The 20132-nt window shown below is 42.0% G+C and overlaps 2 protein-coding genes across 2 annotated transcripts; both read left to right on the top strand.

The window, feature by feature from the left end:
* Positions 1–1882: 1882 nt before the first annotated feature.
* Positions 1883–6328, top strand: drgx (dorsal root ganglia homeobox). The gene is made up of 6 exons (XM_070916612.1): positions 1883–1940; positions 2801–2901; positions 3452–3553; positions 5228–5400; positions 5724–5836; positions 5949–6328. Exons 1-6 carry the CDS (start codon positions 1883–1885, stop codon positions 6326–6328), a joined length of 927 nt encoding a protein of 308 aa, XP_070772713.1.
* A 6655-nt stretch (positions 6329–12983) lies between these two features.
* On the top strand, positions 12984–19731 carry c12h10orf71 (chromosome 12 C10orf71 homolog). The gene is made up of 4 exons (XM_070916517.1): positions 12984–15368; positions 18465–18632; positions 18669–19287; positions 19727–19731. The coding sequence occupies exons 1-4, from the start codon at positions 12984–12986 to the stop codon at positions 19729–19731; spliced, it is 3177 nt and encodes a 1058-aa protein (XP_070772618.1).
* Positions 19732–20132: the final 401 nt, after the last annotated feature.

Raw genomic sequence — 20132 nt, 5'->3', positions numbered from 1 at the left:
AATAAACCTCTAACTGTTTTTTTCCAGTCTGGTAATTTGAAATCTAGATAGTATGAGAGTAAAGGAAGACTAATTGAATTAGTCTGAAGCAATGTAAAACATAATTGTAAAGTGAATTAGATTCATCAACTCGTAAACACACCTTACCAAGCAAAACATTTGCTTTTTTGGACCTATTTTCCCAGTTTATGGTAAATTTTAATATTTACCACAATAATGGTGGTAAATTTACAAATTTTGATATATATCAAAATTGTATATAATTTACGCTCACTGTCCTAGAAAGACGTTACAGAGTTTTACTTCAGTGTGGAATTGTGGTGCTGGCCAAGGTCCTGAAATGTAGTCCTGTAAATAACTGTAGAGATCAGGCAAACATGAGACCCACAATCTGCAAACCTAGTTAAAGTTAACTTTAAACTGTAAAATTGTTTCTAACCAACGAAGACGAGAGTGTAATTTCATTTAGTCATTTAAGCAATCATCAGAGGATGGATTGGAAAGGCGCTGACAGGAAGCAGATACGCACACATCAGGCCTGCTCTCTTGTCAGAGTTGTCTAGACCAAATATTGGGATAAAGTTATCAGCCGTTATTTGATTTCAATTTTCTCCACGCACCTCGCCGAGGTCATAATAACAACTTTATTTTCAGTGGTGCATAAATTAATTACGCGCATTTAATAACTAAAATATCATTATATTCCCCCTTTAATAACATAAACGCTGCACGCCAGGGAAACCCTTAATAGCGCGGGGCCCTGTAACTGGCCATTATCCGCCTGTAATGATATTACAGAACCAATTACGCGCCATTAGAAGGGATTTTCTGCACTTTATGTGGTTTAGTCCAATCCCGCACTCCTCTTCTAAATTTCAGCTGCTTCTCGAAGCCTCATTTTGCCTCCACCTCAGAGACGCATGGCGTCTGCGCTCTGCCGTCCCAGATGCGCTTTAAAACTAATTGAAAGGGTCCCGCAGCAGATCATTTATCTGAGGAAGCGAAATAAATCGCAGGACCCCTTGCTGTGAACAAAATCAAAAATTTGGCCTTGTGAGTGTTCTACATGCGCAACCCCTTGTAAAGTGGACCCCCTAACACACCCTGACGAGCAATTAACCCACCCGACAGTCAATCTAAAACCCAAAAGCAGTCATCCTCCTTTTTTTAATATATGAAAGAACCAAATAAAAAGTGCAGCGGGTATGTGTGCATGTTTATGGTTAGGGAATATGCTTGACTCTGGAATAACAATCACTTGTGATGAATTTTTTGGCACCAGAGCAGAGCTGCCGTTTGCCACCCTGGGTATATCTCCCCTCTCCCTCTCTCTTTCTGTCTTTCTCTGACACACACACACACACACACCAGGGGTTGGGGGTGAGTGAGACAAAGCCGTGATAATCCGATTAGGACCAATTAGGCGTGAGATTCTGCGACACTAGCTGAAAGCCTTAACACTCTGTAGACAGTTATACAGTTATAGAGACATCTGGACACTCCCAGAGAGAGAGATGTGAGTGTGAGTGTGTGTGTGTGTGTGTGTGTGTGTAGGAGAGAGAGAGAGGGAGAGACAGAGGGAGGGAGAGGGAAAGAGAGAGATCTGGACACTCCCAGACAGAGAGTCAGAGTCAGAGGAAGTGCAGCAGCCACCTCTCCAGAGCGGGAAGTCACTCACATCAGCATCCCCACTGCAGGTAGGATGCTCTCTCACATCAACTTTGAGTCCGCCGAAGTCTCGCGCGCTGCCACCTCTTCTCCGGAACATTTAATGTGTTGAGCTCTTCATCATATCTGAAGCAGCCGTAGCCGATCCGAGGCTTAGCGCTGAAACTTTTGTCTCTGTTCCAGGTTCAGTTTCGCAGCTCAGAGACGCGCCAGGATGTTCTACTTCCACTGTCCGCCTCAGCTGGACGGAGAGTGCTGTCGCTCCAACACATGTGAGTCTCCTCTCCTGCGTTCTTACAACATCGCGTTCAGTTGATTTCAAACAGCTGGACTTTATTTCTAATTGCTCTCGTAAAGCCAGAGTCTGAAAAGTTTGGCGATGTTCGGGCTGCGTACCTGCGCGCTCAAGTATTGTGTTGTTGTTGTTGTTGTTGTTGTTGTTGCTGGAGGGGCGAGAATAGGCCTAAGCAGATGTTATCTTTTTTTCTCTGTTTTATGATCATCTTCAATTTATAATGAAAATGACTTAGGCCTATAAAAGAAAAACGTATTTTCATGCAGGGATAAATTAAAACATGTTCATTCCTCTAATCCGCAGTCAGTCCTCGCTGTAACAACACCATGAAAACTGATATTTCCCATCTTTAAAAAATGAAACTTAAATAGGGTGGATGCTTCTCCATAAGCATTTGTATCAGTCGGCGGATATTTTCTCTTTCCCACAAATTCAAAGGTGCATTTATATAAAGGGTTAAGTCTGATTTCCCCTCTGCGACGTCGATCTGCTGGCTGTTTTGGTGAAAAGCGCTGGTGGTTTGGCCCCAGGGCAGGAGGGGGCGTTTTGTCCAGAGCACAGATGTTGGGTGTCATGGCTCTTAGTCCGTCATGGTTCCCCTCAGACACCCGACATCAATGTTTCATGCAACTAATGGAAATGCAAAATGTGCCAGAGAAGAAATTCCCTGATCTTGTCTGCTTTGGCCAGTATTTATCGTTTTTTCTCTTCTGCGTTTCTTTTTTTCGACTCCAAGTTTTCTTTTTAACACATTTACTGAATTAATTTAAATACAAACATGGAATTGTACACCTCATTTTATTAAGTGACTAAATCCTCTTAAAAACTCTTTTTCAGTGAATTCAAACGGGTTTGGCAACCACGCCCCGGCTGATTTTGATGATGGGTTTCTACGCAGAAAACAGCGCAGAAACAGAACAACATTTACTTTGCAACAGGTAAATATATCGACAAAAAATATCTCAAACTTCACTTAAAGCGAAAAGGGCAAAGGGCACTGTATTAAAAGTCGGAAAAGGATAAAACAATTGGCAAAATTAAGGACTTTGGCAAAGAGTTGTGCTTTCCACATAGACAAAAAATGAAGGCCTTTATAAATGTAGTTTGATAAGATAACAACCTAAAAGAAAAAAGAAAACAACATCATAGCTTCAAACATATGAAAATAAAAATACAAGATTAGGAAACCTCTAGAAAATAATATTTGTCCCTTTGAAGATCATGCGTGGACACGACTCTAAATTGCCCTCTCTCTGCATGCAGGCTATCTGATGTTAGGCCAATATTTAAGCCTATTCGAGGCTACTTCACTTTATTCGTGTAATAGTCTGTTATTCCAGTCAAATGTAGGCTGTAAGCGAGTTTAAGAGTGTTATACTTTTAAACAGATAAGAGAATTAAGGAAGAGAAAGGAAGAAAAGCACAGATAAATCAATCAACAGAACATAAACTCGTTTAAAGTATAACTGGTGCTTTGTGTGCATGCAGCTGGAGGCTTTGGAGGCAGTCTTCGCTCAGACCCACTACCCGGACGTGTTCACCCGGGAGGAGCTGGCCATGAAGATCAACCTGACCGAGGCCAGGGTGCAGGTAGGCAGCAGCAGCGCGGTGTGTCCTGGGCACGTTTGACCAGGCGGGAGAGGGTAAATTAAGCCACTCTGTCATTCCGGCGATGCACTTTAATAACATCAACATAATGGTGAATATTAGATTAGCTTGATTAATCGGTCATTCATAATTAACCAGCGATAATGTTCCTCGCTAATTTGTCCGCGTCTCAAAGGTAGAAATGGGCTACATCATCCATGCAGATCCCTTTCCCGGATACGCAGACAGAAAACGATATAGGAGGGCAAAGCCTGCAGCCTGCAAAACTCTCTCTCTCTCACACACACACACACACACACACTTAAAAACACACACACACACGCACCTTAAATTTGGCAATTTATATTCCGCTCCTGCCCTGCACATATGCGCCGTTATAAACTTGGCCAGATGTAATTAAGTTATGTGTCCTGTATGTAATTTCCTGCATTCCAGATTTGCTTTTGGGTTTTGTTGTGCGCGCAGATCTAATTGTGGGAAATATAATAGTTTGCCTTTTGTTCCCCAGGGTCATCTTACTATCGCTTAAACCCAATGGCGGGGTTGATAATGGAATCCAGCGCTGTAAATTAGGGATTGTAAACAAATTATTCCTCCCCTAATCCGATTACCACATTCCTATTATTAAATCTGAACATGAATCCACCGCAGTATGCAGGGATATTAAACTTACATTATTATTAGAAAATAAATTTCCTTTCTGTTGTAGTGTTGTTGCCCCCCTTTTTGTAAAGTGTCAATGGGCCTCCCCCGCATTAAGAGCACGCCGCAAATTGAGATTAATGGAGCAATTATAGCCCATTCAGAGAGGGTGTGTGTGTGGGGGGGCGCGACTTCTAGCTGGAAGGTGCAAGGGTGAGATAAGTCCATTGGTTGCATTGTTGTCCTGCCACCAAAATGTTGTCCTTTCTTCATGCCGAATGAATGCATGTGTTTTGTTTGGCTGTTGACATCATTTATACCTCTGGTACAATAGGAGGGATGCAGAGCACATGCACACCGACTCTAACCTCCATTCACACATCATGATTAATGCCTGCTAGAACCAAGTCCTAATCGAATCTGATGTTGTCAAACAATCACTAAATAGGGAAATAAACGACTTCATCATAGCTGCCTCTCTCTCGGGCAGCACAACTGTCAGTGGGAAGTCATTAAAATATGATAATGAAAAATTGCTCAATTAAATGTTGTTATAGGCAGTGACCTTCATTCGATTAAGACACCAGAACTTGGCTATATGTTCTCAGCTGTGTGGATGGGGAAGTTTTTTGGGATAAGTCGGGGACTGTGGGAAACTAGAGCGCTGGTGTGACACATTCAAACACCTCTTGAAGACAAAACAAAGCAAACAGACCATTGGTAGCATTTGTTTAAACTTTGCTGGACCTGTTGAAAAGATAGAAAAAAAATAAAATGTGTGCTTTAAGTTTGCATTTGTTTGTCTGTGATATGCCAAAAGAATATGCCAGAGAAATTAAGAACTTGGTGAAAAAAAATGGCATGGATATAAAGCTGCATTCAATTAATATAATAAATAGATGCTAATGTGTCAGGAAATGCAGCGATATTCCAGTTTTAATTAGTCATTTAATTTAATTGTTTTGCTTTTTGTCTTCCCTTTATTTTCCTTCCTTTCCTTATTTTTTAATGCAGGTTTGGTTTCAGAACCGCAGAGCAAAGTGGAGGAAGACGGAGCGAGGGAGCACCGACCCTGAAGGAGGGAAAGAGCAGATGAGTGAGGGCACTCCTCCGTCTCGCAGCATCAACTCTCAGTCCCCCGTGGACCACAGCAGAAAACAGAAAGAACCACTGGAGATGCAGCAGAGGTGAGAAAAGACAGAGAAATGTGTGACAGAAAGGTTGCTGGTCCAGATTTGCAGACCAGTGGATCTGGGTGATGGAAATAAATAAAAGAGGCAATATCCTTTCCGTCAATAACTGCCACTACAAAACTCTGGCAGCCGTCTAGATGATTTCTGTAGATTAAATCGCGTCCCTAATAAACTCTTCCAATTAAATTGACTATGAAAACAATCAAAGCCGCAGAGATAATCAGCTCATTTCTAGAGATGTAGGTGTATTAATAGAATAATTTATCAGTTTAAACTTTTCACTAGATAATTGGATATAGTATGTCTGTCTTCTCCAGCATCAACAGGACAGTGGGTCCAAGTGGTCCGTTCTTCCCATCTTGTATACCAGGCACACTCCTCAACTCTGCCACCTACGCCCAGGCCCTCTCACAGGTCGCCACTCTGAAAGGTAAATATCATTCTCATTAATTGGCAAATGGAGATGGTGATAATGATGATGTGATGATGAAAATCTGGTTTTCAGTAGTCTCACCGGGTCTCCCATTTTTGCTATTATCCAGGTAACGGTTTGTGCTCCTGCTGTGTTTCTGACCCCATGGGCTTGTCCTTCCTGCCGCCCTACGGTTGTCAGGGCAACCGCACAGCCAGCGTGGCCGCCCTGCGCATGAAGGCCCGTGAGCACTCGGAGGCTGTGCTGCAGTCTGCCAACCTGCTCGGTGCGGCGACCGGGCCAGGTGCCGGCGTGGGAGTCCTGTCTGGAGTCGGCGTGAGCGCAGCTGGGTTGGCGAGGCCCACCGTGGGTCCTGCCATCGAAGTGCCCGGCACTATGGGGAGAGGAGGAGACAGCTCCAGTCCCAGCCCGGCCACCAAGGTCCCGGTCCTGGGCAGTGGTCCTGACAAACACCCTCACTGTTCCAAGGAACCACTGGAGAAAAAGTGAGGCGCTGGACGCAAACGTGGATGTACTGATACTCTAAATCTGTGTGATCGTGCCTGTTATTACTACTCTTCTCTACTCTGGTCCTCTGAGCAACTAAGCACAACCACTGACTGACTCCAGAAACAGCCTGGGAGAGACTTTACTGATATCACAATGTATGGATGCAGACATTGAAATATTTATTTGACAGTAAATTATTATTGTTTGTGAGAAATGCTGAATATTTGGGGTCTTGTTCTCCCCATAGAAGCACAAGTGTGGTTTTGGATCTATATCTGTCTTCATGCACTCTTGGACTCCATTTGATGGACTAACATAGATCAACAAAGACCTATTTGATAATGTGAATTTAAGTAATCCTGAAACAGTCCCTCTGGTTTTCATAAAGAGGACAGATGCTTACATTGTGAATGTTCATGCATGTAAACTGTGTAGAACTGATGGCAGGGCGGTGAGAATTTTTGGCAATATAATGTTTAATGCTATCAGGTCAGTAATGGGCTCAAACAATCTCTCGTTCTTTTGATTTTAAAGTGAAAGTGCACTTTAATATTAATCAGCCATTTTCAGTGTGTGTGAACCCCAGGCGGCCTGAAGCAGACCCAGTGACGGAGCGGTGGTTGTCCCTCCACTCTGTTAGCACATCTGTAGCGTCAGCAGACAGGGAACACACCAGTCCTGTTGTGACATGTTCTTTAAAACAATTAAAGATGTAGTCGCTCATGTTCCTCTCCTGTTGCCTCTCGCTCCAGCCATCTGTTCTGATACATTATTTATCAGTTTCCCTTAAAGCCGAGAGAGGAGAGTAATCGTGACTCTTATTATTTATTTACTTTTAGTAACGCTCACCCTCTTCCTCTTTCTCTTCCTCTCTCTAAGCATTTTTAATAAACCCCATTAAACATGATATATGCTATTTATTAATGTGGAATTTACATTTTAAGAAATACCATCTCTCATCACCTCAGGGCTCTTCACACCGTAGTTCATCACAGGCAATACATGTGTTGATTTATTATTCCTAAATGTCTCTCCTCACTAGGATGACTCTTGAATAAAGGATCAGCTGATCTGATTGAGAATACTTAACCGCAGAGCACACAACCAGTAGTTGGGCTGATTCAATTTGCGTCCTTGAGGATTTTCAGGAAATTACTTTTGATAGTCAATAACACAATTAAGTAAACTACACACACATTATCATGAATAATTGATAAAAAATTATGTATTACCATGAAGTACTGGTTCAATAATTGATGAGGCGACACCCTGATGACACTGAAGAGGGAGATAATGTCAGAAGTCGTGCCAGGTTGTACACAGAGTACAGAGCATTCACATCCTGTTTTTGTTTTTTTAACAACATTATGTGTGCATGTTGTAAATACCAGACAAATATTCCAATAAAGTGACACTTTCTCCGACCATGAGTCACCCTCTTGTGACATTAACACTGTTTAAGATTTGATGGGATTTTTGATTTGATTTTTGTTTCACTGAAACACCATATTTCCCTACAAAAACCATACACCGTCCATACAAATAAATTGGCACTTTTGAGACAGAAATGTCAAAATGCAGTAAAATAAAGTTTCAAAATCACAAACTATTATGTCTGTACATTTTTTTATATATTTGGTATCATAATATTGTAGGCCTGTTATATAGCAGGTGCCGTATCTATTCATGTCCCAAATAATATTACCAAAAACATCATGCCCTAATATAATGATTTTTCTTTAAGTGCATGAGAGAGCTCCAGAGCAAAGATGTTAAGCCCCCTGACATGGCAGCTAATGATAACACAATATCCTTACACAAATCAGCTCCTTTTCCAAAAATGTACCAATATGGTCGACGGAATCCAGCCAACTCGCACAAAAGACGTGAAAAACACATTCAATCTCTCCAAAATTGAATACAGTAGTTGTGGAATTTAATCATTAGCCAAAACAAAGGATGCTGAAGTTATAATGACTCCGATCATCATTAAGTTCTGCATGGTGCCCATAATTCACTGCTTTAATATTTGATAAACAAGTCAAGTTGGTGTTGACATTCAGCTGTGCATGTGGCATCATTGATAATTTTCTGTCACCTAAAAAAAGTCCTGAGGCGGTTTTGTGGAGCATTGTTATATCAAATTAGCTGGAGAGCGGCCAGAAAAGCAGACAAACATGGTGAATATGGGGGACAGCAGTTGAACTCTGTTCTTACAGTGCAGTTAATGGGCTTCTTTTGTTGCAGTAATGAAATATTTTGCAGGGATGTGGGGAAATATGTCCTGAAACAGGGAGACGTTGTGCACATGCACCCATCCACAGACAATATAAGGCACACAAAGAGACAGTATGCTCAAGAAAGACTGTCACATACATACAATTCTTTTGCTCGACATTGGGAGCAACACCTAAATTTTACTATTCAAGGTCCCAGCTTCCAAAGTAAGGCATAAAGTGCATTCAGGGCCGGTCCACTGAGGGGCCAAAAAACCCCACTACAGTATCATCTCAGCAGCAGAGCTGATCAATAACCCAATCAATTAGAATCAATTAAGCTAATCTCTGAATGGAGATAATACAAACAAAGCATATCTTAATGCAGCAAGTAATGTGCCTGTCTGCTGTCTGCTACAAAACCACTGCTCCGCTCCTCCTTACTCAGCACAGGGAAGAGCATCCTCAGCGTTTGTGATCAATGCTTACAGTCCTCAGACACTTCACAATACAACTAGGCTGAAGCAAATTTGGAAAGTTGCACTGTGCAAAAACTAACGAGATATGTACCAAAAAAGTATAAGAAACCGTACAAACCAAAAGGAATTGGACGTCTGTTCTCAGTTTGTCCACTAGAGGGATTTAGTGAGCAGGAAACGTGTCCTCACAGCAGGCTTCATTTCAGACTACAGTGGACAAATTGAGCATTTGTCCAAGGTTTTTGTTAATCGAATTGTATTAATCAAACTGATTTTTAACAAGTCCTGAAATTTGAAGGCCCAAAAGTAAGTAGCAAAACAAGATGATAGCAGCAAGTTGTAAATTCTGTATGAGGATGTTTTAGATCTGTGAAGCAGAATATCTCGTCAACATGGAAGAAATCTAGAGATGGCGGTCCAGTGTGGAGAGAAAAGTGGTGGATGAGAAGGGCGTGTGGGCGGAGGTGGTTGTTTAGAGGGGAGGAAGGAGATTAGTTAAAAAGGGATTACCTCAGCCTTTCCCAAAGTTTAGTGAGCTGTATGCAAAACCATCTGTGTGTATGTGTGTGCATATGTGGAGGAGTGCGTCTCCATTAAGGCCCATGTGTGTGTGTCCATCATCCAGCCAGGCCGGCCGGCCCTGCACCCGCCAAGAATCCCAGGAAACTATCTGCTACAGCAATCTCCTATTATAGCAGCGGGCTGTAGGAGGGGAGGGGGGTGAAAGGGGGAGGTACGTTTCCTCCCCTTCCTCTGTCTTATGGCCTTTTCTGCAGGGGGGTGAGTGAGGCTGTAGCCAGGGAGATTAGTCTTGCATATTTTAAGTGCTGTAATAAGTGAACCTCTCAGATATGTGGCATTAAATGAAAAGCCTCTGTGAAAGGAAACTAATTGTGACAAATCTGTGACAAAGCTTTGTTCTAAAAGTTTCATTCAAGTCTGATAGCAGGTGGGTGGTGACCAAGAGCCACTTGTTGACACTCCATATAGTGCTTGTCAGCTCTGTTCAACAAAGATGGTGGCACTCTAGTGTGAGCCAATTGAGTTATTTATGTCTCCCAGAGGAGCACCCAAACTACAGACCCCATCCACCCCCCACCCCCACCCCCACCCAACACCCACAATAATAACACATCATCAGGAAATTAGGTTTTTCTCCTGATTTAGACCTCACAACCTCCTCAGCCAGTTGTGACAAGTTCCCAGTTAGTGACAGTTAGCTCTAGCTGCTAACGGCCAACAGTTAGCTGTCCAGATTTATAAATAGTTGAGAGGCTGTTTGTTTCATCCGTCTGACACTCGACACCAAAGGATCTCACAGATCCGCATGCTAGCTCAAGCCCTCATTCTGTCCCCAATGGTGGACACTCTCTCTGGGACAACTCCTCTATTTCTGTCTGGTCTCCAGCCCTGAGTACCGCTGCCTGCCTCTGATCAGATGCTCAAAGTGACTGTGGACTATGTAGAGGTTTTTGCTTTGGATTGTTGTCAACAGAAGGAGCCAAAGCTGCCAGAGGGGGCTTTTGTGGGGTGACGGGCAGGATCAGATCAGCAAGGCCTTTTTGGGGAGACGGAGTGAGGAGTTTACAATAAGGCCCAAATTATGGATTATAAAACTGGAAGGTAAGACACGAGCTCACTCTGCATTCTTGCTCATGTTGAAAGAGGGACACTTAAAAATCATGTGTTTCTGTTTAAAAATCCTCAGAGAAAAGTTAAAACAATAGATATAATCAACCTTCCACATATGCATGCATTCTCATTTTCAATGACTTTCATTTTCATTCAGATAAATAAATGAAAATATGTGACATTATTCCCTGTTTTAATCTCCAAAACTAGAGGCATTGACTGACATAATTTTATTTAATTCCACTGACAGTTGCTGACATTTCTAAACATTTAGTCGTGTCTTTTCTGCTCTCAGAAGTGACAGATTTGCTGCTGTTCAGTCTTCGTTTGGACCACAGTCCCTCTTAAAACGAGGCCTCTTTGGTGTCAGGTTTTAGAGTTAGAGGCCCGTCTGGACAAAAATAAACCTGTCACATGCAAGAATGAACAGAAATCACACTGACAGTTTGGCATGAGATTACTGCTGCAAAAAGGGCTCAAATTAGGGAGACTGTGCATGTTATTTTTTATGCGTCTTTCTCCAGTGGACAGTGTGTTGTTTGGGGAGAGAGACATGCAAATTAAAAGTCAGAGATTTTGTGTTTTCTTGATGCTTGAAAGAAGATGCTTAAAGTCTAACTTAAAGATACGTCTTCACCAAAGTTGTTGTTTGCTTAAGAAGAAAGGTGTTGTATGACATTATTAAACTTCCCTTTATTTCTGCACCAGTTTTATTTGATACTGACTTACAGCAGTGTGGTGTGTAGCTGATCTGTAGATGCGTATGAGATGGATGGCCTCCAGGTCAGAAGATATTAATGAACTACAGGATATTCTGAGCAAGGTGACGGCTGCCTGGCAGCTGCAGTAAATTTAACCAGAACATACCCATGACGTTACCTTGGTGCCTCTCAATGTACAAACACATTATTTAAAAAGCACAGTGCGATAAGAAGGCTATAAGAGGGCTCTCTGCCCAGGTTGGAGGAAAGACATTATTTTATTATTGGGCATTATTTTTAACTATTCTAATTTTTTTTATCAGGCTTATTGTTTAAGTATGTTTTGCATTATATCATATATTACATTTTAGATCCAGTTTATTATGAGTGCAGTTTTGAAGGCTCTTCACAAGCAATGCACAACAGCCAGCTTGCTGATGATGAGTGAGAGTGACAAGGCTACCAAAAGTCACTGTGTCAACGCATACAGATATGTCACAGCACTCACCGTCTAAATGTCACATTAAAACATTTTAGATGACAGATTATGTACTTATGCCACCGATAAACTTTCAAATTTTACCTATTATATTTAAGGATATTTTAATCCACTTTCCACCTGCTCTCTCCAAAAGATTAGTTTTCAATGTAATGTTACAGTTGACTGGTCCTAACCAAACTTTTTGATGACAATGGAGCAGAATCGCTGCTGGGTCTTTGTGGCGATCACATACTTGTGTTTGTTGGATACTTCAGGTGTATTAATTAATTAACTCATTGCATGGGTAGAATATGGTCTCAATCAAAAATGTAAAAACTCCATCAGGGTGATGAAGACTTCTCGGTCGCAACGTGTTTGTTATTTTAAATACATATTTCCATATAACATAAAGGCATTTTCATTTTGCATACTGTGTGCCTTGGATTGCTTTTGAAGGAGGCTTGCATTTTACATTTTTAATTTAAACTTTTTGACTCAAAATCACCAACAAAAAATGTGTGTGTGTGTGTGTGTGTGGTAATCTAAGTTTGTATGGATACGTCCTGCTGTCCCAAAATAACTCACGTGAGGCTGTCTTTACTGTGCCTAGCAACAGTGTAGTTTTATTCACAACATGTCTCTGAAGGTCACAGTGATTGAGTAGAAGGATTTACAGTGCTGTTTTCAGAACCACATACAGTACATTGCTGCTTAATGCAAAGGAATAAAGCTTCTTATCAAGGCCAGCTTTCATAAATTAAGCACAACAACAAATGAGTTACAGTTTTTAAAATGTTCTAACATGAGAGAAAACATTGTGTATAGCTCAGGCTTTGAATCAAGGTTAAAATACATCACACACGTTTCCTTTAAGATGAATGGTTATGTGAGTGCCAGTGAGGTCCACGTTAATTCTCCTTTCTTTTCTTTTGTAGGAAAACAACAAATTCCAGGATTTTTTTGGACAGAGGCCAACTAAAAGGCACAATGTCTTAGGAGCTACTGGCTATACAAAATCCTGACTGGGGCCCCCAAACTCTGGGTCCTGTAGTTCCAGCAGCAGACAGAGGGTATCATTTTGCGGTCTGTGTTTGCATGAATGACTGAACAACTGAGGACAGAGCTCTTTGTTAGCGAGCCTGCATCATGACCTCAGTTGAGAAGCGCCGCTCAGGCCGAAAGAGTGGCGGGCATCGAAAGCACAGCGATGGAGGCTACAGCGACACCTCCAGTGGTGGGTCCTTTCTGGACGAGACTGACCGTGAGGTCAGCAATCTAACAGATCGAGCATTCAGGAGTCTCTGCATTGGAGATGAGGCTGTTTATAATGACTCAGACCTCTGTTCATCTTCACCCTGCACCCAGAGAGACAGACAGCTGGCCTTTAGCCAGAGTGGCCAGGACAGAGAGGACAGAGAGAGGGAGGAACTAAAGAGAGCTGCACATGAGACCTTCAGCCTCAGGATGCAGCAGTATGGACAGGACTGGATCCATGGAGGAATGTATGGGGCAGAGATCCACAGAGATCCACAGTGGGAGGTTTACGGGGAAAGGACACAGGGGAGAGTTTCTGCCACATTCCAGCACTCCTTTGTGGAAACCTCTCAACAGGAGGAATCTCTGAGGGAAGAACAGCTGTCCTTCCTCAGCAATGGAGCTACAGAGTTGAGTTCGCAGCAATGCAGAAGCCGATCCAGAGTTTCCTCTCTCATCCGAGCTTTTAACTCTGAGGGACACAGGGATGGAGGAGGGATGGATGGTAAACTCAGAGAGTGGAATGATGAGACAAGCTGGGACAAATCAGCGCTGATGAGTATCCAAAGGGAACTTTCTGAATTCTCGACATCATACCAGCAAAACTTTAACAGTGGTCATTTCCCCTCAGCTGGCCCGTTCTCATCCGGAGACACCAACTTCTACTCCTCTGATGTAGCAGCAGTGTCTCACATGAATTCTGCATCCTCTTTTATGAGATCTTCCCACAGTAAACACAGCATGTCTGCACAGGTCAACTGTAACTCTAACTTCTTTATACACAGCGAGTTTAGTCCCTTCAAGGTATGGAGGGACCATAACAGGTTTCCCTTCCAACAAGGACAAGTCTCAGGGTTTATGCACTGTTCAGAGTTCCCTAAATGGTATGAGACACCAATGTACAAGGAGCTTTCACTTGAGGCCCAACCACAGGTTCCTTATAGGTTTGAGGAAAGGGGTATGAGACACCCGAGGAATAACTTGGCGCCAGTGGTTCCTTCCACTCCTCCACGCTCAACCTCAACATCCACAATGCTGCAGAAAGCTTTGGCCGTGGAGAAACGATGCGAGTCAGAGTTGGCAGGTCATTACCCCTACAGGAAGCGAACACAGAGCCTGGGAACAAACAGGCTCCCATCCCAACGCCCATCAACTGCATCACCTACCATCGAGATGTCTCGACGTGTCCAGGACACCATCAGCTCCGTCAAAGCCCTCCAGCAAAAAATCAAAATGATGACAGAGCAAAATATCGCAACAGGGATGACAGCAAATCAACAAGGAGTACTTTGTAGCAGTGATAATTTAATTCCCTTTGGCAACGATGCAAAAACGGTGGCACCAAATGTTGTCAGCAGTAACAACAGTAGCACAACTCCCTTCAACATCAGCCAGCTGCTCACACCTTTAGTCCACCATGCACATCAAGAAGCAGAGACATCAGAAGTCCGGCAGTATGCAGTTTCCCCTCTACCTGTGGAACATCCTCCAGTACGAGCTGAAAGCAGGGGAGCCACTCCTGATGTTAGGATGTCCAGCTACAAATCCAGAGCCACGAGCCTACTCTTTAATCTCAAAGACAACAGGAAAAGAGTAAAAAGCACCTACAGTCCTACCAAATTTAAAGGCTTGGAGACACTGGATAAAAACAAACAGCCCTCTATTCAGGAGTCTAGAGACACTGTGATAGATATCCCTGATTTTCCAGATCCAGACATTCAATTTCACCAGGTAGAAGAGTCCAGCACAACAAATGCTGCCTCACATCAATATGTAAACCAGTATCATAGCCCTGGATTGTCACTTACAGCACATACAGGCCAATATTCAGAATACACTTCGAGTGATTACCAGACAGCTCAGATGCAAGGGGAGATGGTTCATCACTCTGGGTTCACTGGCTTTATCCCTGAAAATTACACTAGCAATCAGCTGGCTAATGGACAGAATCACCATGAAGACTTATTGTCATTTACTCACTATAAGCAAGGCATGATAGATAATGTAGAAACTCTGGGAGGAGATGTTTACAGACTTAAACCATCTTATAAATCTACAGAAATACCAAGGCTAAATGCTGACAACAATCAAACCAGAGAATATTTAATAAGTAAGGCAAATACTGAGCAACATTTTAATGAAACAGCAGGAAGGGAATTCACAAAGGTGGATAGATATCAGCAGCTCGAAGACAACAAACATGAAAAAAGTAATGTGTCCACACAGGATAGGTGGAGACAGACAAACAGCCAAGACACAGAAAATCTCAGTCTGAAAGCAGCTATCTCTCCATGGAAACAAGAGATAACTGCTTTAATAGGAACAGACCAACATGCACAGGCTTATCAAAGAGCAGACACAATAAAGGAGGAACTAAATTTACCAAGAGACAAATACAGAGGAGAAAATCATCAAAGTATAAATAAAGAATTTGAGAAAATAGAATTGAGGGAGAGTTTTGGTTTCGGAGCATCTTCTCATAATAAGGCTGGGTTGCTCAGTCCTAACATTTCAAACCAAGCGCCACAATACGCTCCATTTAGTAATGAAATGAAAGATAATCATTTGACACAGAATTATAACAGATGTACTGATCAAGAATACAGAAACCATCAAAACTTTTATTCAAATAAAGACAAAACTATGCTCACACAAGAAACACGTCAGAGAAAACAATATACGCCGATTCCAAAGGGGCATGAAATGCAAAGTCTCCAGCCAATGGAAGCTAAACCACAGTTTGAACATAATATGCAGAAAAAATCATTATCCAACCCTGACAATGAATCTGCCCCCACAATGGCAAACCGGATAAAAGATAGACAGTTTGATGAGGTCAAGGCTGAACAGGCCATGTCTGAACATATAAAAACACAATACGCCCAAGCAGAGCTGGCAAAGGCTCAGCACTGGGCTCAAGTGGAGCAGCCCAAAGCGGAGTCGGCTAGGTTAATTTTAGCAGGGCAGGCTGGTTCTGTGAAAGTCAAAGCAGAACAGGCCAACGCACAACTAACAGAGCACGAAATAGTACACCAGGCTAAAGTAGAACATGTTAAAGAGGAGAAGAGAAAAGAGGAGCAGACAAAACAGTCCAAAGAAAAACAGCCAGAGCGGGCTATAGAGGAAGAGACAAAGGCAAAGCAAACCAGAGTACAGAAGGTAACAGAGGAGCCAAGAAATATTACAGAGGAAGCAGGAGCCGAGCACATGAGAGAGGAGCAGGGTGAGCAGGTCAAAGCAGAACAAGCTGGAGCAGAGAGGCTAAAAGAAGAACACATAAAAACTGAGCAGGCTGGGCCGGCAAGAGTAAAGCAATTTAAAACTGAACAGGCCAGAAGAGAAAGCATCAAAGCAGAGCAACTTCAGGGAGAACAGGTAAGAGCAGAACAAGTTGAAAGAGAGCGGATGAAGGCAGAACAAATCAGAACAGAAAAGGTTCAAGCAGAACAGGCTGAAGCAGAACGTAGAAAAGCAGAACAAGCAAAACTAGAGCAGATAAAAGAGCAACAAGCTAAAGCAGAACAAGACAAGACTAAAGTAGTTGAGATGAGAAAGGTAAAAGCAGACCACATTAAAGCTGAGGATGTTAGACAAGAGCAAGCTGAGGAAGACTCAATTCAAGTCGGTCAAGTAAATGCAGGACAACCTACAACACAGATAAGTACAGCCAAAGATGAAAAGTTTGAAGAGAGAAAGGCAGAGCAGTTGGAACAAACCAAAGTGGTGCTAGCTAACGTTGAGCTAACAAAAACAGAGAACATACAGAAAAGGTCAGCTAAACCTGCAGCAAAAGTAACAGTGACACATCAGGTCAAAAGTGAGCCAGACAAAGTTGAGCAAGTTAAGACAGAGTTGGCTAAAGCTAAAGCTGAATTGGCTAAAATAAAGGACAAAATGAGAGGAGAGCAAAAGGAGAAAGTCAGAAATACAGTTCTCACAAAAGACGGTGGGATTAAGAAAGAGGTTCCTTTAATGGTAAATGTCATTAAAAATGAGTCCAAAGATCAGGACCAGGCCACACCAATGCATCAACAAAGGGAAGACTCAGATGTTGTCAGCAGGCAAAGTACAGATCAAGCTAACAAAGGGGCAGATGACAAATATGGTTTTACTGATACAACTTCAACAAACAGAAACAAACTGCCAGCTGCAGGAAATGTTTCTTCAAATGATGCCAATGAAACACCAGCTTTATCTCTTGATGAAGTTGAGACAGCAAATGACAAGAAACCGAAAGACAAACAAACCCCTACTAGTAGATTTACAACATCTAACACAGACAGTAAGGAGGAAGTTGGCAGCTTTAAATCCATTGAGGTGACAGAAAATCACTATGTTTACAGTGAGTCATCCAAAGAATTCAAATTATCCAGTGCTGATTATTTGCCTACCAATGTAGATAAAAGAGAAAATAGTGATAGTGTTACTGATAAGGTGAAGGATGGCAGTGTTGAAAATTATGACCCTCTGAAACATACTGATGTTTCACAGCAAAGAGATTCTGATTTGGCTAAACCCCTCACCCTTGGAAGAAAACCCAAGTCAAGTGAGCACAGTGTAGGTCCAGGTAAAGATCCAAATTTTACACCTCCCAGAGCATTGTCCCATAAAGAGAGAGCTCAGACCAAGCAGGAGATACTGACTTCCAAGATAAAAGCTCATGCTGAAAAAGAGATCTCAGCAATTAAAGAAAAGGGTTTTGCTATACGAGATGGGTTTATATCCAAAACTTCTACCAAGCAATTTGCAGGTAGTGGAAGTATTAATATACGACAGAGGCCACCATCACAGGAACTGTCTAAAAAACATGAAAGCACAATGTCTAGTAATAATACTCCAAAGCTCCAGATGGAGCCTTCAGGAATACAAATAGAACCAGTCAAGTTTGTTTCACCTCCCAGCTCTGCTACAATACTAGTTAAGTCTGCAGCAACCACCAGTCAGTTAGTAGACCATTCACAGAAACAAGTTCCCAAAGAACCAATGAGCAAGGACAATATGCCACAACCACCCAAAGAAGCAAAACAGACAGAAAGTTATACTATGAGCACAGATGAGGGCTTGGTAGAAAATCAAAAGAAAGAGAATCAGTCTGGAATTAAGGCAGCAATGCAAAGTAAAGAGCAGGCACCCAAGAACAAGCAAAGGAAACAGGAAGCAAATCATGGAGAAAACTCTGGAAAACAGACAAAGGGACTTAAAGACAATCCTGCTGTAAACACTGACCATCTCAACAAGAAGAAAGAGCATCCCTCACAAGCTGCAGCTCTGGTCGAAGCTGAAAGCTCCAAACAGCAGACACAAAATGCTGAGAGTAAACACGAAGCAGTTCATGAAGACTCAGTGCCTTCACTAAATCTTGTCTTTGGTCAGAACGAGACCTCTGTGGCTGATGACAGCTTGCAGATCACAGGAATAATGGTAACTGTACGAGAAAGAAGGCCATCTGTGAACAATGGTCAGAGAAATAACAGCAGTCAAGAACAAATTAATGTGAAAGAGGGCAGTAATTCAGAGCTAGATACATGTAATCCCAGCTCAGTTCTAGAAGTAAGTAAAGGAAATAAATCTTCAAAGGAAGTTAGCAAAATACAGGCAACGAACAGAGTTGCACAGAACACTCATCCTACAGTGAAGGAAGATCAAACTAAAGTTGGTACGAATAATTATTCTGAGAACGTGCAAGAAACTTCAACCCCAGAGACAAGACAAAACACTGTGTCTGAGAATGTCACGGTGAAAAAGGCAAATCTCCAGCAGGAGAATTATTTTATAAATGCAAGATCCCAAAGTAAAACACAATTCCATGAACCCCTGGCTGAAATAGGTGTGCCCTCCACAGTCACTGTACCTACTAAAAATAAAGTGTTGGCTAAAACTCAACCTCTTGTCTACAACCAAGACATAATAGCATCAGAAACCAAAGACAACACAAATACAACGACAAAAGAGAACTCAGCAAAGAGCATAAGGACAGATGAAGTAAAGAGTAATACAGAAGAGAAAAATCCACAACAAATGCAAACAACGCATACTAATGAGAACCTGGAGGCCAAAGTGGTGAACATAGGAATCAGCTACACGAATGATTCAAACAGAGCTGATGCTGAAACTCTGATAAAAATTGACGTCCAGCCATCAGTGAAAGAAGATATGACAACGGTCATAAATCCGTACAAAAGCAGGAACACAGAAGGCAAGAGTGCACCCCTACTGGAGGAAAAGAGAAATGACTCAACACCACCAAAGCCATTCAACAAAACCAGGCCTTCTAACAATGTAACTGATAATGAAAACAGAAATGTATCTCCAAAACATCAGTATAAAGAGACACACATTGGAGAAAACAATCAAGTAAATGATAATTTGCATATAGGCAGCATTGCCATCAGAGTTGTGCCAGAAGTAACTGAGAAGGACAATCTGAAAATGGCAGGAAAGCATCATGTTGCAACGGTCCCTTCTGATGTAGCTGCAGCTAATGAATATAAAGAAGTTGCATCATCTAGTCATGAAGAAAAAGTGAACTCTTTAAACAACGAAGACAGAACCAGAGACTTCTCTCCGACAAGCAGTGAAGAGCAGATGAAAGACAGTTTGGAAGACAAATTGGGAGTACGCTATGTGTTGTCCAGTGTGAAAAAACTGTCCGATTCACTGAAAACCAACAATCAACAAAACATCATAAACGCAGAAAATGCAAAGTCTGAAAAAGTTAATAAAAATGTAATATCAGTGGACGAAACAAAGATACAACCAACAGAGGGAGACTACTTTCAAGTGCAAGGGTTAGCAGAAATAAATAATGAACCACACAATGGTGCAAATGTTGGAAATACGTCTAATGCTGTTTCAAAGGGAAGGGAACTTCCAGGAGTATTACCAAATAAGGCAGCTGTCAGCAATGAATTATACAATGAAGGAAAACATTTTTTTGCATCAGATCAAATTAAAAGGAAAACAGTGGAATCAAGTTCAGTTAGAGTTCAAGATGAGAACATGAAAAGGAAAAACAGGGAAACAGAAGATAATCTGGCTTCA

This window comes from Enoplosus armatus, chromosome 12, assembly GCF_043641665.1.
Source record: "Enoplosus armatus isolate fEnoArm2 chromosome 12, fEnoArm2.hap1, whole genome shotgun sequence".
NCBI lineage: Eukaryota > Metazoa > Chordata > Actinopteri > Centrarchiformes > Enoplosidae > Enoplosus > Enoplosus armatus.
Note: the sequence above shows the minus strand (reverse complement) of the source record. Positions and strands in the feature narration are given on the sequence as shown.